The following is a 22025-nucleotide window of genomic DNA, read 5'->3' on the forward strand; positions in this document are numbered from 1 at the left end:
TAGGTTTTAAATATCTTTTGCAGTAAATAATCTTATTTACATTGATACAGAATCATTTTACATTCTTGAGTCAGACGCTAATAGTGCTTTACTTTTGTAAATTATAAACGAAAATACAAAGGAGGCTACTGAGAAAGTGTTCTTCATTATCCTCTCTTATGCTAGTGCTCAAAACCTTGAAACACATGGACAATGACATGTTACCAGTATGAAGCTACTGCTACCAGGCTGAGGATGGATTGTGTACTCTAGCTGCACGGTGGGAGCCTTCACTGGCTCACACTGCACTCTGCTCTCTTGAGCAGACCTTCACATAGGAAAAAGACAATGATTCATAGCATAGCATTGAGTAATTTAAACACACAGTATAAGTGGGGAGAACGAAACCCTCCCAGCACAGCTCCAAGAACCCATAGCATCTGAAGTCTGCCCTATGGGGCTACAGTGTAGTCAAGTCCTACCACACCAGCAGCAGCTGAGGCAGGTGGCCATGTGAGGTGGGCAGGAGGAAGAACTGTCCTTTGCCTGGCCCCAGTACCCGCTTTCCAGCTGCATGGAACCTTGTGGACTAAGAACACACTCCAAGAGGAGAAACATGCGTTGGCAGAGCCTACTGGGAGAGAGCTGACCTGGTAGGGTGTGCAGTCCTCTGTTCCTGAAGACAACCTGTCAGGAAGGACTTTTTCCAGAACCTCTAGGAACTTGCTGAGAGGAAAATTAATCACATCACAACTTGATGCAGCTTAAGGCTTCATTTTTAAGCAGTAAGCATGGCCTTTAATTTTTTTTTTTTTAACTAAGATCACCATATTTGATTCCAAATTAGAGTTTTACTACTGCAAGAAGAGTCCAAGTGTCTTACCCTGCCTAAGCCAGAAGTGGAGAATCTTCTACTGGTGGACAGAAAACTTCTACCAGCCCTCGGGTGCTACATGTCACTGCCCATGGCTGCCTACTGTGACCTTTCTATGCAGAGGTGTTGTCACATGGTTGTGCTGTTGCCGGGCGGTCTGGAGGGCTCTGCAGGCAAAGGCTCAGTGCTGTTGCTCTGGGATCCTCCTATCTCCGAGGTCCTGGCCATGAGAGAGGCTACTGCTTCCAGCCTAGTTTCCAGTGGACCGTTTTCCTGAACCAAGGGGACAAACGGTTACATTTCACAGTTCACAGAACACACTCCTGTCCTGTCAGAGAGCTTCCATTAATCCCTGGAGAGCACCAGGAGTGCACAGGAGAACACATAGTAGTACATTTCAAAACACCATAGTGTGCAAGTACTACCCCCACAGCAGCCCCAGAGTTGGCACAACGCTACACTGCCCAGGCAATGGGAAACAAGCAGGAGGTGGAGGAGATCTGAGTTCTAGGCTTGGTTCTGCCATACGCAATTCACTCTTCGTGACCATGGGCAAGCTGATCCCACCGCTAGGATGGAGAGCCCCTGGGAACTGGCTTAAGGAGGGTCAAGTGGCAGCCCCCAAAATACAAATTCCCCAGGTAGGAATTTGAAGCAGCCTGGTCAGCCCTATGCTGGCTGACTGTGCCACATTCTCTTCCTACTGGCTAAGAAGATGCCAGATTCATCACTATTTTCAACTGGTACCTCTTGCAAATCCTGGGGTGGGTGGGGTTGAATAAAATGTTAAAGTGAGACAAAAGGGGATTAGTTCACAGAGGGAAACAAAGGAAGAAACCTCACAGGTTTTCCTACCTCAGCTGGGATGGGTATCAGGAGATAAAAATTTTCTTAAGTTTGGAAAGGAATCCCTCTTTGTCCTCCCCAGCCTCACGCCTAGCATTGTTTCCTTCGGAGCTATCCATGGTCCTGCCACCTGGGCACAAACAGCAGAAAGAACTGGGGTCAAGGGTGCTCTCTTTCATGTGGCACATCCCCAGCCCCCACCTACCCATGCCTGTGTGCTCAGGCGGTAGCACTCAGTCAAGAAACAAGTAAATGCTACCCCAGAAACAGTGGGAGGTCACTCCCACATTGGCAAGGGCTATCTGAACTGTCTCAACAATTCAAATGGGCTACTCAGAACTCTGTTATCCCAATTCCTCTTCAACTCATGGACCCACAGCAACCAGTTATCTCTAATCTGAACAAAAAGTAAATAATGGAGCCAAATGACAGATGACTTCTAAGCCACGCCACACTACTTACTTAGGGTAGCATTCATTATCATAGATGTGATGTAACAACATGGAGGCACAGTTCAGGTGGCCCCAAAGTCAGTTGGCAGGGGAGCAGATCTGAGTTCAAGTACAAGCAGCCTGAACCTGAAGCTCAGGCTCTTTTCATGCTACTAGCAACAACAGATCCTACTTCTAGGTCCACTACCACATTCCATATGCATGCACTTGTAACGTGCCCGGGAAACGCAGTAAGGAAGTCACTGCCGTGTGAAATCCACTATTGAGTGCACTTCATCCTGTCTACCACGCCAGCAGGGGGCATCTGTGGCTCTAAGCAAAGTCTCTGTGGCTGGCTCCCAACCCTGACTGCTAAAGGTACGAGCAGCCCCAGTGATGGGTCCCCAGGGCCCAGGCCAAGATTACCTACGTAACGCTGCTACACAAGATTCACAATGATTTGCAGTGACGTGCACACCAACATTTAGAACTTACAGGAATACTGAGTAGTGTGCAAATAAAATAGTCATGGTCTCCTTGAACTCATTCTGAGTCAAATGAGGCCTTTCACAGGCCTTTCCAAAGCATGGACAGAAGGGGTAGAAACCTCTGGGTTCTGCACAAGCAGCATAACTGGGGCTCACTTCTCTGACAGGCAAAACTGCAGAGCTCAGGTGTGCCCTTACAGAAAGAACAGCCACCTAAACAGCACTCTCAATAAGGTCTGGATAATTGTCAAAGCTGCAGGGACTGTGTCCAAGTTCCAGAGCTGCACAGAGAAAGATTCAGGCCCTGAACAGCACGCTGAAAAACTGGGGTGCTTTCCTTCAGTTCTTGGCAACCTCTTGCTTACGTAAAGACTTGAGTAACAAAAAGAACCCTTTTGCCAGGTGCGGGTGGCTCACACCTGTAACCCTAGCTCCTCAGGAGGCTGAGATCTGAGGATCGCGGTTCAAAGCCAGCCCGGGCAGGAAAGTCTGTGAGACTCTTATCTCCAATAAACCACTAGAAAACCGGAAGTGGCGCTGTAGCTCAAGTGGTAGAGTGCTCGCTTTGAGCTGAAGAGTGCAGGGACAGCCCCAGGCCCAGAGTTCAAGCCCCACATGGACAAAAAAAAAAAAAAAAAAAAGAGTCCTTTTAACAATCCATAAACTGTACTGGACCTCCTAAGACAGGAAGAGTATGGAATTTTGTCTTACCATTGGTAAGCAGATGGCAAAACTTGGTGAAAGGTATTGTATGTGACACTTGCTTTTTTGATATATGACAAGCACTGTGTTGCAGGCTTTACTCACACAATCTTATTTAACTGCTCAGAAAGCCTATTAAGTGGTATTACTACTGTCCTCGGTTTAGTAACGATGAGGCAGGTTCACAGAGGTAATCTGCCTAAGGCTTCACTGCCAACAATGATAGCTGGGATATAGAACACCCAAGCTCTAAGTGGACATAAAAACACTCAGCAGGCTGAGAATGTGACTTAGTGGTAAAGCACTTGCCTAGCATGCATGAAGCCTGGGTTTGATTCCTCAGTAACACATAAACAGAAAAAGCTGGAAGTAGCACTGTGGCTCAAGTGGTAGAGTGCTGGTCTTGAGCAAAATTAGCTCACAGAAGTGCCTAGGCCCTGAGTTCAAGCCCCAGGACTAGCAAAAAAAAAAAAAAAAAAACACCTACTCAGCATCTGCCACTCCCACCTCCCCCAACTCTGCCACCCCACCACAACCAGGAAGTGGTTTGTGCCTCATAACTATAGATACACCACAGCCAGAGTGGTTGAAGTCTGCAAGAGTTAAAATAAGCACCTGGTTAGCTAGTAGGTGGTTCAAGGAGTAGAACAAAAAATGCCAAACAAGCTAGACATGGTGATGCATGCCTAAAACCCCAAACAAAATAATGCAAGGAGGTAGAAACATGTGCAGCTGAGGTAATGACTCCTGGGTGCAGCCTGACCTGACTTGAGCAAGGTCCCCATCAACGGAAGAGCCTACCTCCCGGAAGGGGGCCAGTGGCCGCCAATGCCATCATCAAGCAGGCAGCTCCAGCAGGCAGGGGAGCTGATGGCAAGTCACCAATGTTCAACTAGTCTCCCAATACAGCATGACATCTGAAGTAACGTGCCTGTACACTGCAGGAAGAAGTCAAAGCTAGCCTGCTCTAAAAGACAGAGTCCTCTCCAATACAGTTTTCACTGTGGCTTGCAAACATCCTGGTGCCCCAGCAAGATGTTCAGGGTAGGGAATGTACAAACCCATCCAAGTCACCTCCTTAAGCTGTTACAAGAAGCTCTCATGGAGGAAAGTGCCCAGTCACAAGGGAAGTGGCAGAATCAAGGCTAGAAATCAGAACACTTGCTCTGAGACACAGAGCTGCCTGGAGAGGAAGTACTCCAGCACCTCCTTGGCACATGAACACAAGCTAAGAATGGGAGAGAAGCTTTCATAGGGAGGGGAGATTCGAGACTTCTCTCTGGCTGTTCCTGCCCATACCTCCCTCTCTCAGTAGTGCTTCTGGGGGGCTTCATGAAGCCTGACTGGAAACTGCAACATTTCGCTCCAAATTATTCACCCTCCAAGGGACTACGAAGCTCCCTTATGCCACCATGTCACCTCCAGACCCCTTACCGGTGCTTGTGTGGGTCACGCCATTCACTGTCCCCTCCACATCTGTCTCGTCCTCAGCGTAGCTCAGAATCAGGCTCTGCTGCCGGCTGGTGAGCCTCCTGTGGACCCAACACAACAACAGTGCTTCCTCTGGGCATCACCACACAGACAGACAAGTTGCTGGTCTGGGCAGGAGCGTACCCACAGCCAGTAATAAGAACCTGAGGGCCAGGGACTCAAAGCTCCCAAAGTACACCAAGTCATTTAAACAACTGTCGAAGTGGCAATGCTGCCACAGTTATACGAGGGGCCTACAAGTAAGCATGTAATGAAGCAACAGGCAGGAGACTATGGAAAGGATGAGTGCTGGAAACCAGCCTCCAAGCGAAGCCAGTGCACACCTAGTTTTGGTGTATACCCAGCCTTAGTGCATACCCAGCCTTGGTGCCCACAGCATTCTGCCCATAGCAACTCAGTAGCAGCTAAGCATCTTCTATGTGTTATTCACATCATTCCCCCACAATTCAGTGAGGCTGACCTCTGGTATGTCTACTCCACAGATAGGGAACCTGGGCTACACACACCTGATGCCCAAGACTGGGACTCATAGGACCCTGAACTGTTGGCATAGGGCTTGGCAGGTGACAGGCTCGGAGGGTGCCTGGAGCATTGTGTGTAGGGAGGGTGCAGGGGGTAGGCTTGGCCACTGAGCTAGAGAGGACACTTACTTTGGAACTCTGATCTTCACGTGAATGTAATGATCACCATAACCATAGCTGTTTATCCGGGGTATGCCTTTCCCAGTCAATCGAATCTTCTGGTCTGTCTGAATTCCAGGGGGAATCTATATTGAAAGGAAAGCAGTACATTCCTTGGTCACCACTACCCAAATGTAAGCCATTTCACTACACAAAAACAATCCTGAAAGGACTCAAGGAAAAAAAGACTGCATTCAGGAGTATGGAGCAAGCCCATCAGTAACCATGAAGGCAATGGCTGAGTTGCAACCAGAACTTGAGAGCAGGAGTTATGTGGGGTGAGCCCCGGAAGCAGAAGTGAGGGTCAAAGCACTGGACACAGGGATAGAAAAACACAACTCAGGATCCAAGGCTGAGCTTGCTCTAGGGCCCTCACGGGGCTGGAAGGCATGGACAGGGATGACCCTTGGATAGAGGCAGCAGTGTGTCCACAGTGTCCACTCCATGGACAGGGGTCACCCCAAAATCCCCACACCGAGTCTGGAGAAAACCCTAGGTAAATGCTAACAGTGGTGGGACCTGGAGATAGAGGAGAGAGGTTCAGGTGGAACAAGAGGCTGTGTACTACTGCTGAAACCTGAGCGGAGGAGACATAGCTCCTGAGGATCTGCTACCATCATCAGACCCTGAGGAAGCAGACGCAAAGAGCACCAACTTCAACAACACACCTCTGTGTCACAGTTTCTGGGATTGCTAACCAGCAAAGGAGGGGACCCAAGTCAGGAACTGCTTTAAATGGCAATACACCAAGGCCTGGGCTTATGATTCTCACAAGGAATAACCTAAAGCTTCTAGTGTCCACCCCAGGCCTCTTCTCTCAGAATCATTGACAGGCTAGATAGAGGCTTACAAGTCTCATTTCCCACTTCAAAGAAAAAGTTGCTGGGTATTGTCTCATGCTTATAATCCTGGCTACTCAGAAGAGTGAGATAGCCTGGTCACAAATGTTTGTGAGACCCCCCCATGTCAAATAATAAAAAGTTGGGTATATGGTGAAACACACCTGTCATCCCAGCTTACAAAAGCATAAAGAGAAAGATTGTGGTATAGAATTGCCTGGGAAAAAGTGAGATCTTATTTGAAAAATAATAAAATCAGAAAGGGCTGGGAACATGTGTCAAGTGCTAGAGTACTTGTCCACAAGTTTTCAATTCTAGTACTGCCAAAAGAAAAAAGAAAAAAAAAAGGCGCAACAAAATACTGCTGGCAATGTCATCCTTGTACCCTCTTACCGTCACATTGATGGTCTCGTACAGACCCTGGGCTCTTGCTGTCCCCCCAAGAATAGCCTGAGCTATTGAAATAAAAAGGTCGGAGTGGATATCTGCGCCGTCCCTCTGGAATATAGGGCTTTTCTGTACCTGAGGCCAAAACACAAGATGATTGTGACCATCACAAAATTCACCGGCATGAGCCACATGGCTTGGCAGGCCTGAGCTTTCTGCACTTACAGCTCAGCACTGAGAAAGACCTGCATATCACCAATGTGTGCTAGCCCCTCACAGCTCTGGAGGGGACACAGCCTCCATACTTGCACACTGCAGAGGAACAACATCTACCCCTTCCTCACAGTGCCCAATTGGAGAGGGAAGAGAATGAAAATTAGCTTTTTTAGCTTCTTTTTTTTTAAAACTTCTATTGCTTTTGCTATGTATTTCCATGTCCCTAAATACAGTCCATCTCATGTATCTATGACAGCTCTATGGAGATGGTATTTAAGGCAGGAAAGCCTCCCAGGACTCGCTTTCTTCTCTGTTTAATGACAGACAAGGTGACTTGTGCTCTCACCTGTGGCTCTGGTGGTATTCTGATTATTAGCAGCCTTCGCGCTGTCACTCAGCAATTTGCAGACTATTCTCTTATTCAAAACCAGCAAACCGTTGGAATCTTACAAACAGGGCTGTCAAATCACCCCTGTATCTGTCACGTGTAAGTATACCCTATACGTTTACAAGTGTTTTTCTCAGGTACACATCTAGGAGTGTAATTGGTGACAGAAGCCATTACTTTCTTTTTATCTGCATATTATAACATATAAAACTTTAGCTTAGGGGGCTGGGAAGGTGGCTCAGTGGTAGAGTGCTTGCCTTGCATGCCTGGGTTCGATTCCTCAGCACTACATAAGCAAAAAAAAAAAAAAAAAAAGCCAGAAGTGGTGCTGTGGCTCAAGTGGTAGAGTGCTAGCCTTGAGCTGAAGAGCTGAGGAACAGCGCCCAGGCCCAGAGTTCAGGCCCCACGACTGGACCCAAAAAAAAACAACTTTTAGACCTGGGGATGCTTGCAGAGTATGCCAGAGGGCCTGAGTTTAATTTCTGACAACACACACACACACACACACACACAACTTCGTTGTAACTTCTTCCCATCAACAGATCTCTGTATGTTCTTGTGTCTTGTTTCTAACTTGTAAACATCATGAGGAAGCTTTATTTTCACATCAAGCACAAAACCTCCACAAAACAGTTAATAACCACATGAACACAGCCATTCTTCCCTTTAAAAACAGCAACACATGCACCCACAAAACTCAGGCCAACAGCAGCCTCAGAGACACTGGGAGGGCAAAGACCCAACAGAAGGTAAATAGCAAATGCCTACCCTGAATGTGACAAAAATCTCTCGTTTTCCCACGGGCATCCGCACAGTCTGGCCATCCTCAACTCCTAGAAGAATCAAAGTTCCAAAAACAGCAGTTAGGTGGCACCTCATACAACACTGACTTCCCAAACGCCTTGCTCATTCCCAATCCTTGTTAATGGTGGCTCTCATTGAATGAAGACAGAGGGAGGGGAGAGGTGAAAACCACAGACTGGGAGCTGCTCCTTCACAAGCTGAAGTAGAGTGGGCACATTTTAAAGATAACTGGTACAAAAAAAAAAAAAAAGATTTCAAGAGCCCATGTCTACAATCCTAGCTACTCAGGTGGCTGAGATCTGAGAATTGAGATTCAGAGTCAGCCTAGGCAGACAAATCCAAGAGATTCTTATCTCTAAGTTTAGCAAAATGCCAGAAGTGGAGTCATTGTTCAAGTGGTAGAGCACCAAAAATGAACAAAAAAGCCAAATGAGAGCAAGAGGCCTTCTGTTTAAGACCCAGTACCAGCAAAAGAAAAAGGTGGGGGGGCTGGGAAGGTGGCTCAGTGGTAGAGTGATTGCCTTACATGTACAAGGCCCTGGGTTCCATTCCTCAGAACCACATAGGCAGAAAAAATGGAAGTAGCTTAAGTGGCTCAAGTGGTAGAGTACTAGCCTTGAGCTGAAGAGCTGAGGGACAGCGCCCAGGCCAAGAATTCAGGCCCCACAACTAGCTACTCAGGAGGCTGTCTCAGGATCATGGTTTGAAGCCAGCCCAGACAGATAAGTCCAAGACTCTTATCTCTAATTAACCACCAGAAAACTGGAAGTGTAGTAGTTTTTTTTTTTTTTTTTGGTCTGGTCGTGGGGCATGAACTCTGGGCCTGAGCACTGTCCCTCAGCTCTTCAGCTCAAGGCTAGCGCTCTACCACTTGAGCCACAGCACTACTTCCGGCTTTTTGCTTTTTGCTTATGTGGTGCTGAGGAATCGAACCCAGGGCCTCATGCATGCAAGGCAAGCACTCTACCACTGAGCCACCTTCCCAGCCCCTAGAAGTGTAGTAGTTCAAAGTAGTAGAGCACTAGTCTGAGTACACAAGCTCAGGGACAGTGCCTAGACTCTGAGTTCAAGCCCCAATATCAACATAAACAAATAAATAAAATAAAATAAAAGATTCTAGGAGATTTTAGCTCTTTCTCTAGCCTGAACTCCAGGGCCTCAAACCAAGCTCCTGCCAGATCACACAGGGCTCAGTGGGCCTGGCCATCTCCTGAACATGGGGCGCTCTGGGACCCACCTGCAGGCACAGGGATCACCACTCGCTTCTTCTGCTTGGCTTGTCCTGTTCCTCTACAGATCACACAAGGATTTGTGATAATAGAGCCTCGGCCACCACATCTCCTACATGTGGAACGCATCACAAAAGGGCCAGTATTGATGGTTTCCTAATGAATATGAGGGGGGAAAAACGGTAAGCAGGCAAGTACACTGACTCCTGAGAGAAATGTTTGGCTGAAGGCTTTTCTGGTGTGCACGTGCACCTAAAGAATACTAAGAACGGGCTGGGAAGGTACCTCAGTGGTAGAGTGCTTGCCTCGCATGCATGAGTCCCTGGGTTCAATTCCTCTGTACCACATAAACAGAAAAATCTGGAAGTGGTACTGTGGCTCAAGTAGTAGAACACTAGCCTTGAGCTGAAGAGCTGAGGAACAGTGCCCAGGCCCAGAGTTCAAGCCGCACAATGGACAAAAAAAAAAGAATACTAAGAAGCCAGGTGCTGGTGGTTCACGCCTGTAATCCTAGCTACTTGAGGAGGCTGAGATCTGAGGATCACGGTTCAAAGCTAGCCCAGGCAGGAAAGTCCGTGAGACTCTTATCTCCAATAAACTACTTAGAAAACCTCAGAAGTGGTGCTGTGGCTTAAGTGATAGACCGTTAGCCTTGAGAACAGAGAGGCTCAGGCACAACGCCCAGGCCGAGTTCAAACCCCACGACCAACAAAAAAGAGATCATATTGTCTGTTTGAACTTGTAAATACAGACTTTACAACCAATTTTTTTTTTTTTTGGGTCCAGTCGTGGGACCTGAACTCTGGGCCTGGGCGCTGTCCCTCAGCTCTTCAGCTCAAGGCTAGCGCTCTACCACTTGAGCCACAGCACCACTTCCAGCTTTTTTCTTTTTGCTTATGTGGTGCTGAGGAATCGAACCCAGGGCCTCAGGCATGCAAGGCAAGCGCTCTACCACTGAGCCACCTTCCCAGCCCTACAACCAAATTTTTATAGTTCAGTTTTAAATATTCTTTCCATGTCTTTTTGGCTATGTAGATTATGGTGGCATTAAACACTTGATCTCCTACTTCAGCCTTCCGAGTGTTAGCATTACAGGGTTGAGTTACCATACACAGCTAAATAATTTATATCATTACATATTCTGAAATCCTTCCTTCCTGCCATTAAGGATCAAATCTAGGACTTTGCACATACTAAGCACATGCTCTAACACTTTTAAATATTGAGAATCTTTAAGCAGAAATGTTTTCCACATTATATGGATTAACAATTCTAAAATGGTTAATTCTTTAATGTGTGTTATATGATGGAGAAAATGATTAAATATTTTGGGGATAATCACAGCCAGGTTTATCTTTGTTAAAAACTGTAAGCTGGGGACTGGGAAGGTGGCTTAGTGGTAGAGTGCTTGCCTCTCATGCATGAGTTCCTTGGTTCAATTCCTCAGCACCACATAAATAGAAAAAGCTGCAGGTGGCAGTGAGGCTCAAGTGGTAGAGCACTAACCTTGAGCTGAAGAGCTGAGGGACAGTGCCCAGGCCCAGAGTTCAAGCCCCACGACCAACCAAAAAAAAAAAAGTAAGCCAGGCACCGGTGATTCATGCCTATAATCCCAGCTACACAGGAGGCTGAGATCTGAGGATCACAGTTTGAAGCCAGCCAGGGCAGAAAAGTCCATGAGTTTCTTATCTCCAATTAATCACAGAAAAAGCCAGAAGTGTGCTGTGGTTCAAAGTGGTAACATGCTAACCTTGAGCAAAAGGAGCCCAGCGTTCAAGCCCCAAGACTGCCCCCACCCCCCAAAAAAAATTAAGTGTGAAATGATTAGGTTAAATTCAGTCTGTGATGCACATATGTGCACATGTATATCTATAGCATTTGAACAGACAGATAAGGAAAGAAATGCATGTCTATACAAAATACTGACTCAGTGACTGAGAGGGCTGAGGGGCAGTCTTGTAATAGGAGCAATTAGTACTTCCAGGTGTAGATCTTGGTTTCTGGCCCATCATATACTAAGCAGAACCAGGGCTCGGTGGATAGGGCTAACTGCAGTATTGATAGTGCAAGTTCAGCTTAATAAACTTTGTTAAAAGGCAAGGTAAGAAAGTGCTGAACCTATGGTCAGAAGACAACACAAGGACATAGGACCAGATGGAAGGGACTTCAAAAGGCCAAATCAGGGACAATTTAAACACTGAAGTAGGGCTGGGAAGGTGGCTCAGTGGTACAGCGCTTGCCTTGCATGCATGAGGCCCCAAGATCGATTCCTCAGCATCACATAAGCAAAAAAGAAAAAAGCTGGAAGTGGTGCTGTGGCTCAGGTGGTAGAGTGCTAGCCTTGAGCTGAAGAGCTGAGGGACAGCGCCCAGGCCCAGAGTTCAGGCCCCATGACCGGACCCCAAAAAAAATAAAATAAAATAAACACTGAAGTAACTATACTGACTATAACATAGGAAAAATCCTTGAACTCATACAGCTATAAATAAATAAATAAACAAAGATGAAAAGAAAAGCAGCATACCATCAATGACAAAAAAGCAAAGGGGGCCAAATGCTTCAAGTGGGTGCATCTGAATAAAAGGAGAGAGAATGATGATACTTGAAGTAAAATCTTAATCCTGATTTTCAAATTCTCTGTATTTCCCAAAGTACATTTTCTAAGACAATGGTTTCCTTTTGCCATCTGTACTGTTGTCATGGACAGAGAACTAGTGCAAAGTGCAGAAGGTTCTAGATTTAAATACTCTCTGTAGCTATGAATTTTCAAAGCCTAGGAGTCCTTGAATAAAAACCTATGGGAGCACATAAAAACAGAGCGGTGTAAGTAGCAGGATTAGGTGGTAGGAGGGTGGGGAGCCTGCAGGGAAGACGGGGCACACCCTTACCATGCCTGAGCCACCACAGTAGTGGCAGTGCTGCACCTTGGTGCCAGGCTCATTGCCCTTGCCATCACAGCGCTCACAGGTGTCCATGATGTTCACGGTGAACTCCTTGTTGACACCCTTGGCAGCCTGGTTGAATGTCAATTCCATGATGTACTTTAAAAAAAAAAAAGAAGAAGCATGGCTTGTCAGTCTTTCCTTGACAATAATCACTGGGATGTACCATTTGAGGACAGAAAGGCACTGACTACCACTTGCAGCTACTCTGTCTCTACTACTGTTCTTATGTAAGTCTCCCAGGCAAGAATGACTGGGACTCAGTTGGCAGGTTTTGTTCTACTTCTCAGGAATTTTTTTTTTTTACTTCTCAGGAATTTTAACAGATAATATATGTCTTAGTTTCAGTGAAAATTTAGTTTCCTTTTGTGCTTCACAGCCACAAGATGAGCAACTATATTCTACCATGCATTCCTCATTGGGATATGAGGTCAAGTCAGAGGCCTAAAAACAGTGGGGCCATATATATATATATATATATATATATATACAGTCAAATGAATGTGCTCAATATTATCTATAATACTTTTCAAATGTTGGACTTACTTTCCCCCAAAAAGCTACCTCAAAATCATTCCATTTAAGCTGCTTTGCCTCTCTCAGAAAAAGAAACTGACAAAACACTGTTTACATCACCTTTGGAGGAGTCTTCAAAATAAGAAACTTACTTCTTGCGGTTGATCAAACACACTCTGGAAATCTCCAAAGGAAGATGATGAAAACTCCCCAAAGATCTTCCTGAACAGCTCCTCTGGGTCAACAGAGGGCCCCCCCCTCCAATAGCTCTGTCCAGAGCTGCTGGCCCCAGGATCAAAGCCAGCAGAACCGTAGGCATCATACTGTTTCCTCTTCACCTCATCACTCAGAACCTACAAGAAAAGCAGAGTTATCAGGTCTGGGAAGGTTGCTCAGTGGTAGAGTGCTTGCCTCGCAGGCATGAGGCCCTGGGTTCAATTCCTCTGCACCACATAAGCAGAAAAAGCCATAAGTGGTGCTGTGGCTCAAGTGGTAGAACACTAGCTTTGAACTGAAGAGCTGAGGGACAGCGCCCAGGCCCAGAGTTCAGGTCCCACAATTGACCCCAAAAAAAAAAAGCAGAGTTATCAGAAATTTCTGGTTTTTTTGATACCCAGGAACAGTGATAAAATTCACACCAAGTAACCTCACATACAAAAACATTCAGTGGCCGGGCGCTGGTGGCTCACGCCTGTAATCCTAGCTACTCAGGAGGCTGAGATCTGAGGATCGCGGTTCAAAGCCAGCCCGGGCAGGAGAGACCGTGAGACTCCTATCTCCAATAAACCACCAGAAAACCGGAAGTGGCGCTGTAGCTCAAGTGGTAGAACGCTTGCCTTGAGCTGGAGAGCTGAGGGACAGAACCCAGACCCAGAGTTCAAGCCCCACGACCGACAAATAAAAACATTCAGTGAGGGCTGGCACGTAGCTCACTGGTAAAGTGCTTGCCTAACAAGTGCAACATACTGGGTTCGGTCTCCAGTACCAAAACACACACGCACACACGCACGCATGCACGCACACACTTTAAAAACAAACAAACAAACAAAAAACAGCTGGGAAGGTGGCTCAGTGGTAGAGTGCTTGTCTTGCATGCACAAGGCGCTGGGTTCAATTCCTCAGCACCACATAAGCAAAAAGAAAAAAGCCGGAAGTGGCGCTGTGGCTCAAGTGGTAGAGTGCTAGCCTTGAGCTGAAGAGCTGAGGGACAGCGCCCAGGCCCAGAATTAGGCCCCACAACCGGACCCAAAAAAAAAAAAAAAAAGAAGAAAGAGATAAAAAAATAACCAAACCTAGAGTTCCCAAATACAGCCACAATAAATTGCTTAGGGAGTTAAGTCAATGCAAATTTCTGGATTCTGTTCTTCATTGAGATTCCAAGGTAATAGACCTAGTATGAGGTCTTGGAACCCTTTTTTTGGGGGGCGGTCCGGTCGTGGGGCCTGAACTCTGGGCCTGGGCGCTGTCCCTCAGCTTTTCAGCTCAAGGTTAGCGCTCTACCACTTAAGCCACAGTGCCACTTCCGGCTTTTTTCTTTTTGCTTACGTGGTGCTGAGGAATCGAACCCAGGGCCTCAGGCATGCAAGGCAAGCGCTCTACCACTGAGCCACCTTCCCAGCCCCTTGGAACCTTTTTTTCTGTTTTGAGAGTACCAGGGTTTGAACACAAGGCCATGCATTTACTGGGTTTGCATTATTACTTGAGCCATGCATCTAGCACTGCTTTTTTGCTGGAAATGGAGACTAATGGGTTGGCTTCACCTCATGCGGCTCCAGATCTCCACCTCCTGAGCACCTAGGATTATAAACATGAGCCACCAAGACACAGCTATGGCAATTCCTTTCCTTTCTTTTTTTTTTTTTGTCAGTGTGGGGCCTGAACTCTGGGTCTGGGCGCTGTCCCTCAGCTCTTCAGCTCAAGGCAAGCGCTCTACTACTTGAGCTACAGCACCACTTCCTCCTTTTCTTTCTTTATTTACTTTTTTGTCAGTTGCAGAGCTTGAACTCTGGACCTGGGCCTGGACACTATCCCTGAGCTCTTCAGCTTGAGGCACTCTACCACTTGAGCCACAAAGCCACTTTAAGTTTTCTGTGGTTAATTGAAGATAAGAGTCTCAAGAACTTTCCTGCCCTGGGCTTTGAACCATGATCCTCAGATCTCAGCCTCTTTAGTAGCTAGGATTATAGGCGTGAGCCACCTGCGCCCGGCTTGTTTGCTTGCTCCTTTCCTTCCTCCTTTTTCTATTGGAGGTGCTGTACCTAAGCTCTTTTGCTTAAGGCTAGCACTCTACCACTTTGAGCTGCAGTGCCACTTCCAGTTTTTGAGTGGTTAATTGCAGATAAGAGTCTCATGGGGACTTTTCTGCTTAGGCTGGCTTTGAACTTTGATCCTCGGCTTTCAGCCTCCTGAGTAGCTAGGATTATAGGCATGAACCAACAGAACCTGGCCTCACTTTTTTTTTAATAAAATCAACGTGACTTGGTGCCTTCACACTAGACCTCTGACACGCCAGGCCATCCTGTGAACAAAGCAAGCACTGATTCATGGACACAGCTGAACAAAATGACTGCACACATTTACCTCATAGGCTTTTTGAACTTAGGGGCTGGGTAATTTACCTCATAGGCCTCTGCCAGCTGAGAGAATTTTTCCTTGGCTTTGGGATCATCCTTATTTGTATCAGGGTGGTATTTCTTAGCAAGCTAAGGGGAAAAAAATTATTAAAGACATAGAATGGTTACCAAAATAGAGCCCAGAACCCAAATAACAGCCACAGTTATACCTTTTTTGATTTTTGAGACAGGATCTTATTCTGTAGTTCAGAAGAGATTTATACTAACAATCCTCCTACCTCAGCCTTCTGAGTACTGGGATTATAGGCATCCATTACCATGCTCACCCTACAATTATTCTTTATAAATGTTTTGTTTCTGAGCCAGTCACCAGTGGCTCTCACCTGCCACTTCCCAGGAGGCTGAGATCTGAGGATCATGGTTCAAAGCCAGCCTGGGCAAGAAAAGTCAATGAGAATCTTTTTTTTTTTTGGCTGGTCGCGGGGCTTGAACTCTGGGCTTGGCGCTGTCCCTCAGCTCTTCAGCTCAAGGCGAGCTCTATACGGCTTGAGCCACAGCGCCTCTTCCTCAATGAGAGTCTTATCTCCAATTAGTTACTAAAAAGTCAGAAGTGAAGCTGTGGCTCAAGTGGCAGAGTGCAAGTCTTGAGAAAAGAAGCTTGGGGACAGCACCCAGGACCTGAGTTCAAGCCCCAGGACAATCAAAAAAGTTGACTTTCACACTCTAACTTAGCCTTTCCGCTTAAATCTGGTGCTCGTCTACTTGAACCACTGCTCCACTTTCAACTTTTTACTGATTAATTAGAGATAGTCTCTCGAGCTTGTCTGCCCAGGCTAGCCTCAAACCTAAGATCTCAGCCTCCTAAATAGCCAGGATTATGGATTACAAGTGTGAGTCACTGGTGCCCAGTTTACTTTTACGTTTTTGTTTTTTTTTTTTTTTTTGCCGGTTGTGGACCTGAACTCTGGGCCTAGGCTCTGTCCCTCAGCTCTTTAGCTCAGGGCAAGCGCTTGACTGCTTGAGCCCACAGCGCCATTTCTGGCTTTTTCTGTTTATGTGGTGCTGAGGAATCGAACCCAGGGCCTCATACATGCAAGGCAAGCACTCTACCACTCAGCCACCTTCCCAGCCCTACTTTTACTTTTTGATTCTGGGGTTAAACCCAGGGCCTCTCACAAGCTAAGCACACACAGAATCTATAGCTGTGGTCTGTTTTGTTCCTTCACAGGTACATGCTGGCTGGTCATTTATTCACAATTTCCATGGAAAAAAGGATCGTTTTGCTAAATAGTAACTGACTATACAATTTCATATACTAAGAATGTATCCAGCAAAGTCCACTTTTCTGGAATCATTCCATGGTTCACAGAGCTTCATGTTCCCCATCCATGTGGTCTGTGCCTTGTACCTATCAGGCCCAGATTAGACCAAAGCTCTCTTTATAGTCTTTTTCACTAAATCTGAACAATACAGACCTGATAATAGGCTTTCTTGATTTCTTTCTGGCTGGCATTTCGGGGCACACCTAATATCTGGTAATAATCTTCTTTGGCCACAAAGGCGCTCGTGTGGAAGGAGGCAGTACAAACAAAAGGGTAGCTTTTAGTTCCTGAAAAAGAAAAAAAGTAAATCACTCTGGGATTGTATTCAACAAAAGGAAATAGGAGTAAATGGGCAGCTGCGGTACACCTGTGAAGGACCTTACAAACCAGACCATGACTAAGAGATCTGTTCCCTCTCAACATACTGGAAACTACAATTACCCACTGCCATAGATAACACAACAAAGGGTGTTGTTGATTCTGTTGGGTTATACTATTGGTGTAGTCTCATTATACCACCACAGGAATAGTAAATACTTCAGATAGAGGGGCTATCCCAGGGAAATTATTAGAAAAGGATTCTCTTTTTAAGTTATATTATTATCTTTAAGTAGTTGTACAAAGGGGTTACCATTCAACAAATCAGCTTATTAATACAATGCATCCTGATCAGTGTCACCTCTTTCATCATTCTCCCCCACCCCTAGAAAGGGATATAGCTCCCTCTCTTAGATTGCCTAAGCATTTACTACTGTTGTATATTCCCATAGGCTGGTCTCATTCACTTACAATCCTCCTTGTCTCAGTAATGTCTTAGTAATTTTTTTTTAATCCCCACATCTTTCTTCTATCGTACAAGCCTGGGGATCTGCTTATAGGTTGTGTCTCAAAATGTGGTCCCTGGACTAGCAGCATCATAGCGTGTTGAAAATGTAACACACTGTAAGGTACTGGTGGCTCAAACCTATAATTCTAGCTACTCAGAAGGCTAAGATCTGTGGATCACAGTTTATATCCAGCCCAGGCAGGAAAGTCTATCTTATCTCCAATAAACTACTCAGAAAAAGTCAGCAGTGTGCTGTGGCTCAAGTGGTAGACTGCTAGCCTCGAGCATAGAGAGGAACAGAGCCCATGCCAAGTTCAAGACCCAGGACCAGCAAAAAAAAAAAAAAAAAAAGCAACATACAAGTTGTTGGCCAAAAACCAACAACTCTGAACCAAATGTCCTGTTGATTAGAAATTGTCCATTGATATAAAATCTCTAACCCTAAGATATTTAGGGTAGATGCCTGTGCAAATGGCATAAATTTACTTTCAGCAATTCAGGTCGTGGGGCCTGAACTCTGGGCCTGGCACTATCCCTCAGCTCTTCAGCTCAAGGCTAGCATTCTACCACTTGAGCCACAGCACCACCGCTAGTTTTTTCTACTTATGTGGTGATGAGGAATCGAACCCAGGGCCTCATGCGTGCTAGGCAAGCACTCTACCACTGAGCCACATTCCCAGACCAAGATTTTAGACTCTAATTTGGGAGGTGAGTTGCTGAATTTGGGACATGAGGTGTGGTAATAGACTGCAGCTTGAAGAATGTTACTTTTTTTTTTGGCAGCACTGGGGTTTGAATTCAAGGCTTTGAGCTTAATAGGCTGGTACTCTACTACTTGAGCCATATCTCTAGCCCAGATTGACACTTCTCACAAGTGTATGGCACCTGATATAAACATGCCAATCACAGGCTATGGGGTCACTTGGGGAAAAAAGAAAAACTGATTCTTTTCCTTAGTAATAGCCTCACACTAGGTTTAGGACTTAGTTCCTATCTCTCTCCGTAACACAATTATAAAAACGCTCTAGAGGGAAAGTAGGAGAAAAATGAGGGAAGTAACAAGTTTGAAGAAATGTACTTATTACCTTACTTATGTAACTGTTGTAACCTCTCTGTACATCACCTTGACAATTTTAACTTGGTTAAGATAATTATTTTTAATGCTCTGGGTAGAACATTTACCTAACATTTACGAGTTCAATCCTCTACACTACGAAGGAAAAAAAGTGCTCTGTAAATCTGTACAGATGTAATAATAAATTTAGTTTAAGAAGCTAGGCATGGTAGCACATGCCCATAATCCTAGTACTTAGAAGGTTCAAGTAAGAAAATGTAGATGTAACCAAACCCATACTGAATTGTACAAAGGACCACAAAACCACCAAGACCACAGCTAAGAGGCTCAAAGAGATTAAATCATGCACCCAGATTGCAATCTGAGATGTAAATTGTTATTATCACTCATACACTTTTTTTTTTTTTTTGCTAATCCTGGGGCTTGAACTCAGGGCCTGGGCACTGGTCCCTGAGTTCCTTTTTGCTCAAGGCTAACACTCTACCACTTTAGCCACAGTACCACTTACAGCTTTTTCTCTTTCTGTGGTAATGAGGAATTGAACCCAGGGCTTCATGCATGCTAGGCAAGCACTCTACCACTAAGCCATATTCCCAGCCCCTTTCTTTATAAATTTAGGTAGCTTAAATATCACTTGCACAAAATATAGGGATATCTAACAACAATTCAGAGACATGGTCATTTGTTCATTGCTTCCTTCTTTTCTTCTCATTAAAACGGACGTCATCCACTAGATAAGAAAACAGCATGCTTAAGCATTTCAAGGCTTAATACATGTAATTTTCTATTCCAACCATTAAGGAAGGCAATTTTCAAATGAAGGCACTGCTGTACTGTTTTTTAGCTTTGTGATTTTGTACAAGTTGTTTAACACCTAAACCAGTTTCTCTGAAAAATCAGTGACTGTCACAGGGACCTAGGAAGATAAACCATATCTGACACACTGTTACGAGCTCAGTCTACATTAGACTGTGTTATTACACGGATTTTAGGCTCTCAAACGAAAACAAAACCTGTTAACTGCACCCTTCGATTTACACCGTGTGGAGAAAAGGGCAAAAAGCTATGAAATGATCATTCATCCACACTTGATGACCTTGATCAGTTCCTCGGTTCAAAGCCTCCGTTTTCCATTCTTTAAAACGGGGGTGGCGATCCGCAGCTTATAGGACTTCCCGAGTGCCTCAGTTCACTCACCCAGTGGCACTCGCCTCTCCCTTCCCCTCTCAAGGAGATGGAACGGTGGGGAGATGGGGAAGGCGTGAGCAGGGCAGCAGCGGTCTGGAGAAATGTTGACAGAAAGGTGAAGGTTCACGGCCTTTGGGGCGTTTCAACACCCCGGGCTCCATGCAACTCTTCCCCCTAGACGGCATGTGTACGTCGCCATCCGGGCCTCCCCGCCTCCTGCTGGCCTGTCTCCTAGCAGTTTCGCACGGTAGTCGAAGACACCTCTCTCCCCGCTACCCCTGTGGCTGGAGAAAGGCGAACCCCTCCTTTCTAGGCCCGGGAGCCGCAAGTCTGCCCTCACCTGTGAGGCTGACACCGGGCCTCAATGTCAGCAGCGCCGGGGGGCCGCGAGCACCCAGGGAAGGCGCGAAGGCAGCGACGTTCAGCTTGCGAACCAGTGTCGCCCCCACCACGCCCTCCCGAGGTGACCGGGCCCCTCTCCCCGCTGTAGCCGGCAGCCGGCGGGTCCCCACGGCCACCAGCAACCAGCGTGTGGAACACCGTGCCGCCATCTTGGCGCGGGGACACTGCGCCTGCGCCGCCCGGCGCACTGGGGCGGGGCTTCTGGGGGCGGGGCCTCCGCGCGCACGCAGAGCATAAGCGTTGCGCACGCGCAGATGATCTCCGGACGCTCCTGGTATCCGGCGTCTGCTGAGGTTTACCTTGCAGATGTCTGCACGGTAGGCTTTCCTTGTAGGATCTCGCAATTCTGCATTGGACAAGGCAAATACTAAGCCTTATCTGTGAACAATGTGGCTGAATGTAGCGACTGTAACCGGCCCGCGGGTCCTAGCAAAGGGAAGAACTACAAATCCCGATAGGCAATGCGACACTGGTCTCGCAGATCCCAGCAGGCAATGCGCGGCTGCCTTCTTTGACCCTTAAAAGTTGCAGCTTGTTGCGTCGGTCAGTTTGCCAGCAGTTCTCCCGCTGTATTCCCCGTCTAGCAGGAATGGTAGCGCTTAGCTGTCTCCTAAGCACGTAAGCCTTTTCCAAAGCTCTGTCGAGTTTGCTAGTTTAGATGAGAGCCGAAAATGAACACAAAAATGAACGTCAGGTTTGTGAACACGTACTATGTCAATCACCTAATGCGTATCATACATCTATCTTCTGTTAAATACGTTCAGAATATTGGGAACACCAGGATGAATGTTACAGCAGAACTTATCTAGAGGAGCAAATCTCAATGGAGAGAAAAGACACCTTCCTTAACGAGTACCGTTTTGAATGCTTTCAAAGATATAAACAGTTGCAAGGGTAAGCAGTCATTCTGCTTCTAAAATGGGGTGTGCAAGGTTTGGGGTGTGAAGAAGGCATGGTTTGAATTGCACTTTGATGGAAAGTGCTTTGAGTAGGGCCACAGTATTCCAAGTAATGTAAGGACTTCAGAAGCGACATATGAAGATGTGAAAGTTTGGACATCTGAAGATGTGAAAGTTTGCAGAAAGTTTGCCCTAAAAGTAGGGTGTGTAACTGGAGATGAGGCTAGAAAAAGAGATCTGCCTGCTCATTTGCAAAGAGTTTGAATTTTTCACACTATCACCTTCCCAGGTCTTAGGAAGGGATCCTGAGACCTTGTGAATGGGTTTAGGATTATCAATGCTCCTCCCCTAAGGGCATACCTAGAGCATTGTTCACAAATGTTTTCTGTACATGGGTGTTAATCTAGATATATATGCATAGCTTTCATCAATAAGATTCAGGTTGGGTCTGATGCCAGTGGCTCAAGCTTGTAAACCTCCCTGTTAGGTGGTTGAGATCTGAAGCACGACGTGATCCAGTTATTAAACATGGATGAAGTGTAACATTTACTGTATTCCTAGGACATGAAAATATTAGGCACAAAGCAGGGCAAGATAGATGACCCTTATGTAGAACCTATTGTGACTTGAGCTTGGCTTCCTAGCAAGGGGAAGTGGTCTCTTGTGTGGAACGTTGGCACTGTAAGCTAGGGTTGCCTCATGATACAAATGCAGTTGACTCGGTAAAAGCCATTTGTGGCATCTCTTTCTGGCCCAGGTGTCATATCCCCAATGTCTTCTTCCTGTGGCAAAATTCCTCTCTCTTGTAGGAATCATCCAAATCTGAATTTAAAAATCCAGAGCACAGTTGACAAGCTCTTTTCTCAGAGTGGACCTTTAAGAGTCAGGTTCCTTGAATTCGTGGCTTAGGCACTCTCAATTGACTTTT

General features: G+C 46.1%; 1 protein-coding gene across 2 annotated transcripts; it reads right to left on the reverse strand.

Annotated features, from left to right (window-relative positions):
• On the reverse strand, positions 1-20424 carry Dnaja3 (DnaJ (Hsp40) homolog, subfamily A, member 3). 2 transcript variants are annotated; one of them, XM_013011695.1, is made up of 12 exons: positions 20137-20424; positions 16861-16994; positions 15431-15514; positions 12965-13165; positions 12243-12395; positions 9363-9510; positions 8090-8154; positions 6724-6852; positions 5462-5577; positions 4755-4852; positions 1709-1829; positions 1-1126 (listed from the first exon to the last, which is right to left on the reverse strand). In XM_013011695.1, exons 1-11 carry the CDS (start codon positions 20345-20347, stop codon positions 1726-1728), a joined length of 1443 nt encoding a protein of 480 aa, XP_012867149.1. In that variant the 5' UTR covers positions 20348-20424; the 3' UTR covers positions 1-1126; positions 1709-1725. The 2 variants fall into 2 exon arrangements, with proteins under 2 accessions (XP_012867149.1, XP_012867150.1); XM_013011696.1 differs by lacking the exon at positions 1709-1829.
• Positions 20425-22025: the final 1601 nt, after the last annotated feature.

The sequence above is a fragment of the Dipodomys ordii genome, unplaced genomic scaffold (genome assembly GCF_000151885.1).
Source record: "Dipodomys ordii isolate 6190 unplaced genomic scaffold, Dord_2.0 Scaffold14, whole genome shotgun sequence".
NCBI lineage: Eukaryota > Metazoa > Chordata > Mammalia > Rodentia > Heteromyidae > Dipodomys > Dipodomys ordii.